General features: G+C 46.2%; 1 protein-coding gene across 1 annotated transcript in view; it reads left to right on the forward strand.

The window, feature by feature from the left end:
* The window catches only part of slc28a1 (solute carrier family 28 member 1), a gene marked incomplete at its 5' end in the record, with an annotated part of 71,994 nt that extends 58,926 nt beyond the window's left edge, over positions 1-13,068 (forward strand). The window contains 3 exons of the mRNA XM_072553153.1: positions 9,119-9,217; positions 11,070-11,181; positions 12,948-13,068. Of these exons, the coding sequence (XP_072409254.1) occupies positions 9,119-9,217; positions 11,070-11,181; positions 12,948-13,068 (332 nt within the window). The remainder of the gene's footprint in view (positions 1-9,118; positions 9,218-11,069; positions 11,182-12,947) is intronic.
* Positions 13,069-14,831: the final 1,763 nt, after the last annotated feature.

Genomic DNA, 14,831 nt, shown 5'->3' on the forward strand with positions numbered 1-14,831 from the left:
ATCTCTGTGTGTTTGTACACTGGGTCTATCTCAGTGTGTTTATCCACTGGGTAAATCTCTGTGTGTTTGTTCACTGGGCCTATCTCTGTGTTTTTGTACACTGGGTCTATCTCAGTGTGTTTGTACACTGGGTCTATCTCAGTGTGTGCACTGGGTCTATGTCTGCGTGTTTGTAAACTGGGTCTATATCAGTGTGTTTGTAGACTGGGTCTATCTGTGTGTGCGTTTCTACACTGGGTCTGTCTCAGTGTGTTTGTACACTGGGTCTGTCTCAGTGTGTTTCTACACTGGGTCTATCACAGTGTGTTTGTACACTGGGTCTATCTGTGTGTGTGTTTGTACACTGGGTCTATCTTTGTGTGTTTGTACGCCGGATCTATCTCTGTGTGTATTTGTACACTGGGTCTATCTCAGTGTGTTTGTACACTGGGTCTGTCTGTGTGTGTGTTTGTACACTGGGTCTATCTTTGTGTGTTTGTACGCCGGATCTATCTCTGTGTGTATTTGTACGCTGGGTCTTTCACAGTGTGTTTGTACGCTGGGTCTATCACAGTGTGTTTGTACACTGGGTCTATCTCAGTGTGTTTGTAAGCAGGGTCTATCTCTGTGTGTATTTGTACACTGGGTATGTCTCAGTGTGTTTGTACACTGGGTCTATCTCAGTGTGTTTGTACGCTGGGTCTATCACAGTGTGTTTGTACACTGGGTCTATCTCAGTGTGTTTGTACACTGGGTCTATCTCAGTGTGTTTGTACACTGGGTCTATCTCAGTGTGTTTGTACACTGGGTCAATCTCTGTGTGTTTGTACACTGGGTCAATCTCTGTGTGTTTGTACACTGGCTCTATCTCTGTGTTTTTGTACACTGGGTCTATCTCTGTGTGTACGCTGGGTCTATCACAGTGTGTTTGTACACTGGGTCTATCTGTGTGTGTGTTTCTACACTGGGTCTCTCTCAGTGTGTTTGTATGCTAGGTCTATCACAGTGTGTTTGTACACTGGCTCTATCTCTGTGTTTTTGTACTCTGGGTCTATCTCAGTGTGTTTGTACACTGGGTCTATCTCAGTGTGTTTGTACACTGGGTATATCTGTGTGTGTGTTTGTACACTGGGTCTAACTCAGTGTGTTTGTACACTGGGTATATCTCTGTGTGTACGCTGGGTCTATCTCAGTGTGTTTGTACACTGGGTCTATCTCTGTGTGTTTGTACACTGGGCCTCTCTCAGTTTGTTTGTACACTGGGTATATCTCTGTGTGTACGCTGGGTCTATCACAGTGTATTTGTACACTGGGTCTATCTCTCAGTGTGTTTGTACACTGGGTCTATCTCAGTGTGTTTGTACACTGGGTCTGTCTCAGTGTGTTTGTACACTGGCTCTATCTCTGTGTTTTTGTACATTGGGTCTATCTCAGCGTGTTTGTACACTGGATCAATCTCTGTGTGTTTGTACACTGGGTCTGTCTCTGTGTGTTTGTACACTGGGTCTATCTCAGTGTGTTTGTACACTGGGTCTACCTCTGTGTGTTTGTACACTGGGTCTATCTCAGTGTGTTTGTACGCTGGGTCTATCTCTGTGTATTTGTACACTGGGTCTATCTCAGTGTATTTGTACACTGGGTCTGTCTCAGCGTGTTTGTACACTGTGTCTTTCTCAGTGTGTTTGTACACTGGGTCTATCTCTGTGTGTTTGTACGCACGGTCTCTCTCAATGTGTTTGTATGCTGGGTCTATCACAGTGTTTTTGTACACTGGGTGTATCTCAGTGTGTTTGTACACTGGGTCTCTGTGTGTGGGTGTGTTTGTACACTGGGTCTATCTGTGTGTGTTTGTACACTGGATCTATCTCTGTGTGTTTGTACACTGGCTCTCTCTCAGTGTGTTTGTACACTGGGTCTATCTCTGCGTGTTTGTACACTGGGTCTAACTCAGTGTGTTTATACACTGGGTCTATCTCAGTGTGTTTGTACACTGGGTCTATCTCAGTGTGTTTGTACACTGGGTCAATCTCTGTGTGTTTGTACACTGGGTCTATCTGTGTGTGTTTGTACACTGGGTCTATCTGTGTGTGTTTGTACACTGGCTCTATCTCAGTGTGTTTGTACACTGGGTCTATCTCAGTGTGTTTGTACACTGGGTCTATCTCTGCATGTTTGTACACTGGGTCTATCTCAGTGTGTTTATACACTGGGTCTCTCTCAGTGTGTTTGTACACTGGGTCTATCACTGTTTGTGTTTGTACACTGTGTCTATCACAGTGTGTTTATACACTGGTTCTATCTCAATGTGTTTGTACACTGGGTCTATCTCTGTGTGTTTGTGCACTGGGTCTATCTCTGCGTGTTTATACACTGGGTCTATCTCTGCATGTTTGTACACTGGGTCTAACTCAGTGTGTTTATGCACTGGGTCTCTCTCAGTGTGTTTGTACACTGGGTCTATCTCTCAGTGTGTTTGTACACTGGGTCTATCTCAGTGTGTTTGTACACTGGGTCTATCTCTGTGTTTTTGTACATTGGGTCTATCTCAGTGTGTTTGTACACTGGATCTATCTCAGTGTGTTTGTACACTGGGTCTGTCTCAGTGTGTTTGTACACTGGGTCTATCTCAGTGTGTTTGTACACTGGGTCTCTCTCAGTGTGTTTGTACACTGGGTCTATCTCTCAGTGTGTTTGTACACTGGGTCTAACTCAGTGTGTGTTTGTACACTGGGTCTATCTCAGTGTGTTTGTACACTGGGTCTATCTCTGTGTTTTTGTACATTGGGTCTATCTCAGCGTGTTTGTACACTGGATCTATCTCAGTGTGTTTGTACACTGGGTCTGTCTCAGTGTGTTTGTACACTGGGTCTATCTCAGTGTGTTTGTACACTGGGTCTGTCTCAGTGTGTTTGTACACTGGCTCTATCTCTGTGTTTTTGTACATTGGGTCTATCTCAGTGTGTTTGTACACTGGATCAATCTCTGTGTGTTTGTACACTGGGTCTGTCTCTGTGTGTTTGTACACTGGGTCTATCTCAGTGTGTTTGTATGCTGTGTCTATCACAGTGTTTTTGTACACTGGGTCTATCTCAGTGTGTTTGTACACTGGGTCTATCTCTGCGTGTTTGTACACTGGGTCTATCACAGTGTGTTTGTACAGTGGGTCTATCTCTGTGTGTTTGTACACTGGATCTATCTCGGTGTGTTTGTACCCTGGGTCTATCTCTCAGTGTGTTTGTACACTGGGTCTAACTCAGTGTGTTTGTACACTGGGTCTATCTCTGTGTATTTGTACACTGGGTCTATCTCAGTGTGTTTGTATGCTGTGTCTATTACAGTGTGTTTGTACACTGGGTCTATCTCTGCGTGTTTGTACACTGGGTCTAACTCAGTGTGTTTATACACTGGGTCTCTCTCAGTGTGTTTGTACACTGGGTCTAACTCAGTGTGTGTTTGTACACTGGGTCTATCTCTGTGTGTTTGTACACTGGGCCTATCTCTGTGTGTTTGTACACTGGGTCTATCACAGTGTGTTTGTACACTGGGTCTATCACAGTGTGTTTGTACACTGGGTCTATCTCAGTGTGTTTGTACACTGGGTCTATCTCAGTGTGTTTATACACTGGGTCTATCTCTGTGTGTTTGTACACTGGGTCTATCTCTCAGTGTGTTTGTACACTGGGTCTATCTCTGCGTGTTTGTATACTGGGTCTATCTCAGTGTGTTTGTATGCTGTGTCTATCACAGTGTTTTTGTACACTGGGTCTATCTCAGTGTGTTTGTACACTGGGTCTATCTCTGCGTGTTTGTACACTGGGTCTATCACAGTGTGTTTGTACAGTGGGTCTATCTCTGTGTGTTTGTACACTGGATCTATCTCGGTGTGTTTGTACCCTGGGTCTATCTCTCAGTGTGTTTGTACACTGGGTCTAACTCAGTGTGTTTGTACACTGGGTCTATCTCTGTGTATTTGTACACTGGGTCTATCTCAGTGTGTTTGTATGCTGTGTCTATTACAGTGTGTTTGTACACTGGGTCTATCTCAGTGTGTTTGTACACTGGGTCTATCTCAGTGTGTTTGTACACTGGAACTATCTCTGTATGTTTGTACACTGGGTCTTTCTCTGTGTGTTTGTACACTGGGTCTATCTCTGTGTGTTTGTACACTGGGTCTATCTCTGCGTGTTTATACACTGGGTCTATCTCAGTGTGTTTGTACACTGGGTCTATCTCTCAGTGTGTTTGTACACTGGATCTATCTCAGTGTGTTTGTACACTGGGTCTACCTCTGTGTGTTTGTACACTGGGTCTATCTCAGTGTGTTTGTACGATGGGTCTATCTCTGTGTATTTGTACACTGGGTCTATCTCAGTGTATTTGTACACTGGGTCTATCTCAGCGTGTTTGTACACTGGGTCTTTCTCAGTGTGTTTGTACACTGGGTCTATCTCTGTGTGTTTGTACGCACGGTCTCTCTCAATGTGTTTGTATGCTGGGTCTATCACAGTGTTTTTGTACACTGGGTGTATCTCAGTGTGTTTGTACACTGGGTCTCTGTGTGTGGGTGTGTTTGTACACTGGGTCTATCTGTGTGTGTTTGTACACTGGATCTATCTCTGTGTGTTTGTACACTGGCTCTATCTCAGTGTGTTTGTACACTGGGTCTATCTCTGCGTGTTTGTACACTGGGTCTAACTCAGTGTGTTTATACACTGGGTCTATCTCAGTGTGTTTGTACACTGGGTCTATCTCAGTGTGTTTGTACACTGGGTCAATCTCTGTGTGTTTGTACACTGGGTCTATCTGTGTGTGTTTGTACACTGGGTCTATCTGTGTGTGTTTGTACACTGGCTCTATCTCAGTGTGTTTGTACACTGGGTCTATCTCAGTGTGTTTGTACACTGGGTCTATCTCTGCATGTTTGTACACTGGGTCTATCTCAGTGTGTTTATACACTGGGTCTCTCTCAGTGTGTTTGTACACTGGGTCTATCACTGTTTGTGTTTGTACACTGTGTCTATCACAGTGTGTTTATACACTGGTTCTATCTCAATGTGTTTGTACACTGGGTCTATCTCTGTGTGTTTGTGCACTGGGTCTCTCTCAGTGTATTTGTACACTGGGTCTATCTCTCAGTGTGTTTGTACACTGGGTCTAACTCAGTGTGTGTTTGTACACTGGGTCTATCTTGTGTGTTTGTACACTGGGTCTATCTCTGCGTGTTTGTACACTGGGTCTAACTCAGTGTGTTTATACACTGGGTCTATCTCTGCGTGTTTGTACACTGGGTCTAACTCAGTGTGTTTATACACTGGGTCTCTCTCAGTGTATTTGTACACTGGTTCTATCTCTCAGTGTGTTTGTACACTGGGTCTAACTCAGTGTGTGTTTGTACACTGGGTCTATCTCTGTGTGTTTGTACACTGGGTGTATCTCTGTGTGTTTGTACACTGGGTCTATCTCTGTGTGTTTGTACGCTGGGTCTATCTCTGTGTGTTTGTACACTGGGTCTATCTCTGTGTGTTTGTACACTGGGTCTATCTCTCAGTGTATTTGTACACTGGGTCTATCTCTCAGTGTGTTTGTACACTGGGTCTATCTCTGTGTGTTTGTACACTGGGTCTATCTCAGTGTGTTTGTACACTGGGTCTGTCTCAGTGTGTTTGTACACTGGCTCTATCTCTGTGTTTTTGTACATTGGGTCTATCTCAGCGTGTTTGTACACTGGATCAATCTCTGTGTGTTTGTACACTGGGTCTGTCTCTGTGTGTTTGTACACTGGGTCTATCTCAGTGTGTTTGTATGCTGTGTCTATCACAGTGTTTTTGTACACTGGGTCTATCTCAGTGTGTTTGTACACTGGGTCTATCTCTGCGTGTTTGTACACTGGGTCTATCACAGTGTGTTTGTACAGTGGGTCTATCTCTGTGTGTTTGTACACTGGATCTATCTCGGTGTGTTTGTACGCTGGGTCTATCTCTCAGTGTGTTTGTACACTGGGTCTATCTCTGTGTGTTTGTACACTGGGTCTATCTCTGTGTATTTGTACACTGGGTCTATCTCAGTGTGTTTGTATGCTGTGTCTATTACAGTGTGTTTGTACACTGGGTCTATCTCTGCGTGTTTGTACACTGGGTCTAACTCAGTGTGTTTATACACTGGGTCTCTCTCAGTGTGTTTGTACACTGGGTCTAACTCAGTGTGTGTTTGTACACTGGGTCTATCTCAGTGTGTTTGTACACTGGGCCTATCTCTGTGTGTTTGTACACTGGGTCTATCACAGTGTGTTTGTACACTGGGTCTATCACAGTGTGTTTGTACACTGGGTCTATCTCTGTGTGTTTGTACACTGGGCCTATCTCTGTGTGTTTGTACACTGGGTCTATCTCAGTGTGTTTGTACACTGGGTCTATCACAGTGTGTTTGTACCTGGGTCTATCTCTGTGTGTTTGTACACTGGGTCTATCTCAGTGTGTTTGTACACTGGGTCTATCTGTGTGTGTTTGTACACTGGGTCTATCACAGTGTGTTTGTACACTGGGTCTATCTGTGTGTGTTTGTACACTGGGTCTATCACAGTGTGTTTGTACACTGGGCCTATCTCTGTGTGTTTGTACACTGGGTCTATCTGTGTGTGTTTGTACACTGGGTCTATCACAGTGTGTTTGTACCTGGGTCTATCTCAGTGTGTTTGTACCTGGGTCTATCTCAGTGTGTTTGTACACTGGGTCTATCTCAGTGTGTTTGTACCTGGGTCTATCTCAGTGTGTTTGTACCTGGGTCTATCTCAGTGTGTTTGTACACTGGGTCTATCTCAGTGTGTTTGTACCTGGGTCTATCTCAGTGTGTTTGTACACTGGGTCTATCACAGTGTGTTTGTACACTGGGTCTATCTCTGTGTGTTTGTACACTGGGTCTATCACAGTGTGTTTGTACCTGGGTCTATCTCAGTGTGTTTGTACACTGGGTCTATCTCAGTGTGTTTGTACCTGGGTCTATCTCAGTGTGTTTGTACCTGGGTCTATCTCAGTGTGTTTGTACACTGGGTCTATCTCAGTGTGTTTGTACACTGGGTCTATCTCAGTGTGTTTGTACCTGGGTCTATCTCAGTGTGTTTGTACCTGGGTCTATCACAGTGTGTTTGTACACTGGGTCTATCTCAGTGTGTTTGTACACTGGGTCTATCTCAGTGTGTTTGTACCTGGGTCTATCTCAGTGTGTTTGTACCTGGGTCTATCTCAGTGTGTTTGTACACTGGGTCTATCTCAGTGTGTTTGTACACTGGGTCTATCTCAGTGTGTTTGTACCTGGGTCTATCTCAGTGTGTTTGTACCTGGGTCTATCACAGTGTGTTTGTACACTGGGTCTATCTCAGTGTGTTTGTACACTGGGTCTATCTCTGTGTGTTTGTACCTGGGTCTATCTCAGTGTGTTTGTACACTGGGTCTATCTCAGTGTGTTTGTACACTGGGTCTATCTCAGTGTGTTTGTACCTGGGTCTATCTCAGTGTGTTTGTACCTGGGTCTATCTCAGTGTGTTTGTACACTGGGTCTATCTCAGTGTGTTTGTACACTGGGTCTATCTCAGTGTGTTTGTACACTGGGTCTATCTCAGTGTGTTTGTACACTGGGTCTATCTCAGTGTGTTTGTACACTGGGTCTATCTCAGTGTGTTTGTACACTGGGTCTATCTCAGTGTGTTTGTACCTGGGTCTATCTCAGTGTGTTTGTACACTGGGTCTATCTCAGTGTGTTTGTACACTGGGTCTATCTCAGTGTGTTTGTACACTGGGTCTATCTCAGTGTGTTTGTACCTGGGTCTATCTCAGTGTGTTTGTACACTGGGTCTATCTCAGTGTGTTTGTACACTGGGTCTATCTCAGTGTGTTTGTACACTGGGTCTATCTCTGTGTGTTTGTACCTGGGTCTATCTCTGTGTGTTTGTACCTGGGTCTATCTCAGTGTGTTTGTACACTGGGTCTATCTCAGTGTGTTTGTACACTGGGTCTATCTCAGTGTGTTTGTACACTGGGTCTATCTCTGTGTGTTTGTACACTGGGTCTATCTCAGTGTGTTTGTACACTGGGTCTATCTCAGTGTGTTTGTACACTGGGTCTATCTCAGTGTGTTTGTACACTGGGTCTATCTCAGTGTGTTTGTACCTGGGTCTATCTCAGTGTGTTTGTACACTGGGTCTATCTCAGTGTGTTTGTACACTGGGTCTATCTCAGTGTGTTTGTACACTGGGTCTATCTCAGTGTGTTTGTACACTGGGTCTATCTCAGTGTGTTTGTACCTGGGTCTATCTCAGTGTGTTTGTACACTGGGTCTATCTCAGTGTGTTTGTACACTGGGTCTATCTCAGTGTGTTTGTACACTGGGTCTATCTCTGTGTGTTTGTACACTGGGTCTATCTCAGTGTGTTTGTACACTGGGTCTATCTCTGTGTGTTTGTACACTGGGTCTATCTCAGTGTGTTTGTACACTGGGTCTATCTCTGTGTGTTTGTACACTGGGTCTATCTCAGTGTGTTTGTACACTGGGTCTATCTCAGTGTGTTTGTACCTGGGTCTATCTCAGTGTGTTTGTACACTGGGTCTATCTCAGTGTGTTTGTACCTGGGTCTATCTCAGTGTGTTTGTACCTGGGTCTATCTCAGTGTGTTTGTACCTGGGTCTATCTCAGTGTGTTTGTACACTGGGTCTATCTCAGTGTGTTTGTACCTGGGTCTATCTCAGTGTGTTTGTACACTGGGTCTATCTCAGTGTGTTTGTACCTGGGTCTATCTCAGTGTGTTTGTACCTGGGTCTATCTCAGTGTGTTTGTACCTGGGTCTATCTCAGTGTGTTTGTACCTGGGTCTATCTGTCTGTGTGCTGCGCCCTTCACAGCAGCTCTGATGTAGTCATCTAGACTCCTATATTATTAGCCTGGTGATGTTAGCATGGCACCACTGCCTCCTGACCGCAGCTGGGCACTTCTGCCAGGGGTCTTGACCAACGTGTATCCTTCAATCAACATCAGTATTGGTCACGACGCATGAGAAAGGAAAGGTGGCTGCTTTGAAAGGCGATATATAAATGCAAACCTGTTTACCACTGAGAGTCATCTCCCTTTTGCCTCCCTCTGTCTCTCTGCAGCTTCCATGGCTCCAATGCGTAAGAGCGAGATAGCATCCATTGTCATGCATGCCCTGTTTACGGGATTTGTCACGTCGCTGGTGAATGCGTGCGTCGCAGGTGAGCCATGGGGATCTATTTTCCTCTCTGGAGCACATCCCTTGCCCTCCAGTGCCCCCCACTAAACCTGGCTTCAACATTGATTTGATTTATTATAGTCGCGTGTACCTAGGTACAGTGAAAAGCTTTGTTTTGCGAGCAGTGCAGGCAGATCATACCAAAAGGCCCAGTGGCTCAGTAAAAACAATGACTGCAGATGCTGGAAACCAGAGTCTAGATTAGAGTGGTGCTGGAAAAGCACAGCAGGTCAGGATGAAACGTTGATTTTCCTGCTCTTCGGATGCTGCCTGAACTGCTGTGCTTTTCCAGCACCACTCTAATCTAGACCCCAGAGGCTCAGTGGTTAGCACTGCTGCCTCACAGCGCCAGAGACCCGGGTTCAATTCCTGCCTCGGGCGACTGTCTGTGTGAAGTTTGCACATTCTCCCCGTGTCTGCGTGGGTTTCCTCTGGGTGCTCCGGTTTCCTCCCACAGTCCAAACGTGCAGGTCAGGTGAATTGGCCATGCTAAATTGTCCAGGGATGTTTAGGTTAGGTGCATTAGAGAGGGGTAAATGTAGGGGAATGGGTCTGGATGGGACTCTGTTTGGAGGGTCGGCATGATCTTGATGGGCCGAATGTCCTATTCCCATACTGTTGTGATTTTATGACTGAAGCAAGGACATACCGATCATAGATTGCTTAGACAGAGCGAGTTACAACTGCAAAGGAGACGCACAAAGCAAGATCAAAATTATTCAAAATTAGAGAGAACTCAGCAATCTAATAACAGCAGGGAAGGAGCTGTTCTGGAACCTTCTGTCGAATGACCGGGCTGGGAGGAGTCTTTGATGATGCTGGCAGCTTTTTCCCAGTGATGAGAGGTGTAAATGGAGTCTGTGGATGTGAGGTCATGTCTTACGCCCACAGTTAAAAAAGAGCTATTGATGCCTGAAGGTCCCTTTCCCCTTCCTGGGCCTATCGCAGCGATTGGGTGAGGTACTACATCACATAAAGCACATGGGTGCCTTGGAGGGAGAGCACAGATGCATTGACAAGAATGAGGAACCTCCGCGATAAGGCTGAGGATAGATTGAAGAAGTCGGGAACAGAAACAAAATCAGAAATCACTGGAGAAACTCAGCAGGTCCGGCAGCATCTGTGGAGAGAAAATCAGAGTTAACATTTCAAGCGCAGTGACCCTTCTTCAGAGCGTGAGAGAGTTTGGACTGTTCCTCCCAGAGAAAGGGGGATATGACAGATGTATTCAAAATCATGAGAGGGCTGGAGAGGGAGAAGTTGTTCCACTCATAAAAGAGAAAAGGAGGAGAGGTGCAGAGATTTAAAGTGATTTGCAAAACAAAGCAAGAAAACGTGAGAAAACACAGTGACACAGTGGTTAGCACTGCTGCCTCACAGTGCCCAGGAAGCCGGGTTCAATTCCAGCCTCGGGCGACTGTCTGTGTGGTATTTGCACATTCTCCCTGTGTCTGCGTGGGTTTCCTCCTTGTGCTCCAGTTTCCTCCCATATGCCAAGGATGTGCATTAGCCGTACCAAATGCATGGTTACAGCGATGGGTTGGGTCTGGGTGGGATGCCCTTCGGAGGGTCGGTGTGCACTCGATGGGCCGAATGGCCTGCTTCCACACCATTGGGAGTTTATGATGCACACACAGCGAATAGTTAGGGTGCAGAATGCGCTGCCCAGAGACAGGTTCAACTGAAGCATTCAAGAGGGGCACTGGATGGTTATCTGGATAGAAATGGAATATGGGGGGCAGGGGGTGGAAGGCAGGAGGGGATAGAACCAAAGTACGTTTTATGGACTGAATCACCTCCTGATGTGTTTGTGTGAATTACTTTCTGTGCCTTAGGAATCCTCATTGTGCCCATGGAATCCATAGACTGTGTGAGCTACCTCAACACCAGCACTTTCAATGTCAGCAGTGAGAATCTATTAACCTGTTGCAAAGACCTCCGCAGCAGGTGAGTTCATCCTGAGGTCAGCACCCGACCTGGAGCCTGTGCTGCAGAAACAGGCAGCAGAAAATACCGCCTGTTACTGACACACACACATGCGTTCCACTGTCCAGTCCACCCAGCTTTCTCACACCAGGGGTAGAATCCAAGCTCACCCCCTTTCTGACCCAACTACCTCAACCTTGCAGGTTGCAAGTTGACTTTTTCGCCACCTGAGTAACCCTCGAGACTGTTTGCTTTGTCAGCGCAATTACGGTTTTTTTTAGTTATCCCTGGGGTGGGCGGGGTGGGGGGGGGGGGGGCAGGGGGGGGGGGATCACCAGCATTTCTCGCCCATCCCTAGAGAAGGTAGGGGTCAGCAGCCTCCTTGAACCACTGCGGTCCATCTGCTGTGGGTTGACCCACGATGCCATTAGTGAGGGCTTTGACCCGGCGACAGTGAAGGAACAACGATATATTTCCAAGTCAGGGTGGTGAGTGGGCTCAGAGGGGAACTTGCAGGGGGGGGGGTGATGTTCCCGTGTATCTGCTGCCCCTTGTCCTTCAAGATGGGTCACAAATGTGGAAGGTGTTGGTGAGTCAGTGCTTGTAGATGGGACACACCGCTGTGACTGAGTGTCGATGGGGGAGGGAGTGGATGTTAATGATGGTGGGTGGGAGGCTGGCTAATGTTGGGCTTCTTGTTGGATCTGCACTCATCCAGGCAACTGGGGAGCATCTATCTCTCCACCCCCCCAAGGCTGCCAACCTTATTCCTGATGAAGGGCTTTTGACGAAACGTCGATTTTCCTGCTCCTCGGATGCTGCCTGAACTGCTGTGCTTTTCCAGCACCACTCTAATCGAGACTCTGATTTCCGGCATCTGCAGTCCTCACTTTTGCCAGTCTGTATGGGAACCTGGCAGCCTCCCTTGCCTTTCCCACGCTTCTATCTGCTCTGCAATCATCACAGACGATTGCAAGGATCCACAGCCTATCACAGCCCCTGGGAGAGCCAGTTTTAAAATACAGCAAATCTGGTAGATCTCTGCCTCAAGAAATGGAGTCATAAAGTTCTGTGCTGGACAGAAACAGACCCTTTGGTCCAACTCACTCATGCTAACCAGACATCCCAGTCTGACCATGTGCCAGCACTTGGCCCATATCCCGCTAAACCCTTCCTACTCAGATGCCTTTTAAATGTTGCAATTGTACCAGCCTCCACCACTTCCTCTGGCAGCTCATTCCATACACGTACCACCCTCTGTGTGAAAAAGTTGCCCCTTCGGTCTCTTTTACATCTTTCCCCTCTCACCCTAAACCTATGCCCTCTAGTTCTGGACTCCCCCCCCCCCCCCCCCACCATGGCTGATCACCCCATCCGTGCCCCTCATGATTCTATGTGAGGGTCACCCCTCAGCTTCCGACCCTCCAGGGAAAACAGCCCCAGCCTATTCAGTCTCTCCCTGCAGTTCAAGCCCTGCAACCCTGGCAACATCTTTGTAAAACCTTTTCTGAACCTTTTACCAGTTTTATAGCAGCTTTCCTGTAATGCTGACAAACAGTGCCACAGGAAGCTGGTGTAAACCTCAAAGCGATCGTACAACAGAAAGCAGCCCTAAGTGCAGTTGAAATGGGGGCAATCAATAGTTTCACTCTATCCTCCTGAGCATGATCATTGCCTTAAGGATAAGATCTTGCCTGTTGTGTAAGGAGCTTGGACTTTGTCCTGAGTTGTTAATGTTGTTGCCACGTCATTGTCCGTCAGACTAACCCCTCCCTTTGTTTCCACAGCGTGGTACCCAATGTGACTGGAACGATTACATTTACTGGAGAATGGTCAAGTGTCAACCAGAGTCTGACATTTTTATATAAATGTTGTGGTTTGTATAACAGCAGTGTCTGTACAGTGTGAATGATACCTTTTCCCTTTGTTCACGAAGACAGCAATCTACATGCTGAACAAACCTACGCTTATCCATGTAACAAATCATACTGTCCAGAAGTGTGGAAATGATGCCAATTAATTCTCCAAAGATGAAGGACTGGAGATGTGAGGCCTGCCATATTTACATATAGGTTCAGCAGTAACCATTCATCCAGAACCGATTGTTCGATATTCCCCTTTCCATTGTGATTTAATAGCTCTGCAGGTTGCTGGTTTGTGAAGTATGCCTCTGATATTGGGGCTGAGGGACTGAGGGAAGATGGAGTGTGTGTCTCACACACACACACAAACATACACACGTATGCACACACACAGACACACTCACACATACACACACACACATGTACACATAAACACACACTCACACAGACACACACACATATACACACACACACATACATACATATACACACACACACATACATACATATACACACACACATATACACACACACGTACACATATACACACACTCACACAGACACACATAGACACATTCACACATATACACACACACATACACACACACATGTACACATATACATACACTCACACAGACACACACATACACACACAGACACACATATACACACACACACAGACACACACACATATACACACACTCGCACAGACACACACATATACACACACATACACACATATACACACACAGACACACACACATATACACACACAGACACACATATACACACACTCACACAGACACACACACATATACACACACTCGCACAGACACACACACATATACACACACAGACACACTCATACATATACACACACACACACATACACACATACTCACACAGACACATTCACACATATACACACTCACACAGACGCACTCACACATATACACACACATACGCACACTCATACAGACACACACATACACGCACACACATATACACACACTCACACAGACACACTCACACATATACACACACATACACGCATATACACACACACAGACACACTCACACAGACACACACACACCTCCCCCACCCATAAGCACACGCATACACACGCACATAAACACACCTCCCCCCACCCACACATACACACACATATACACACCCTCTGTGATGTCATCATCTGACCTCATACAGCAGAGGAGGCCATTCAGCCCTCGACATCCATGTTGGCTTTCTGTATGTAGAGCAATCCAGTCTGTCCTAGCCCTTCACTCTATCCCCCTGCCAACTCACAGCACAAATCAATATAGCACACTCTGGCTTGAGGGAACCGTGGAGGTGGTAAAGCTGCCCACTCCTTGAGGGCTGGGGTGGGGGTTTCCTTGCTGCGTGTTTACTTCCTTTAGTGCCTCCAATTTCCTTCTGAAACTATTAATTGCCTCCATTTCTACTGCACTCAGAAGCACTTATAAGGGGAAGGGTAAGAGAGACGGCGATGTGGCTGGATTGATTAGGGTCATGGAAGGGGGAAGAGAAAGCATGACGCACAGTGAAATTCCCTGTTTTCCAGCTATTGTTTCCCCCTTTCCTAGTTTTTATCCAATTTCCATTGAATGGGCAGTAGAATAATCCTCTGTTACTTTTTAAAATGCACTCACAGGATGTGGGTATCTCTGGCTAGGCCAGCATTTATTGCCCATCCTCAATGAGGATCCTCAGTGTATATACACTGAAAGACTGGAGCGACTGGGCTTGTATACCCTTGAGTTTAGAAGACTGAGAGGGGATCTGATTGA

Source organism: Chiloscyllium punctatum, chromosome 33, assembly GCF_047496795.1.
Source record: "Chiloscyllium punctatum isolate Juve2018m chromosome 33, sChiPun1.3, whole genome shotgun sequence".
Classification (NCBI taxonomy): Eukaryota; Metazoa; Chordata; class Chondrichthyes; order Orectolobiformes; family Hemiscylliidae; genus Chiloscyllium; species Chiloscyllium punctatum.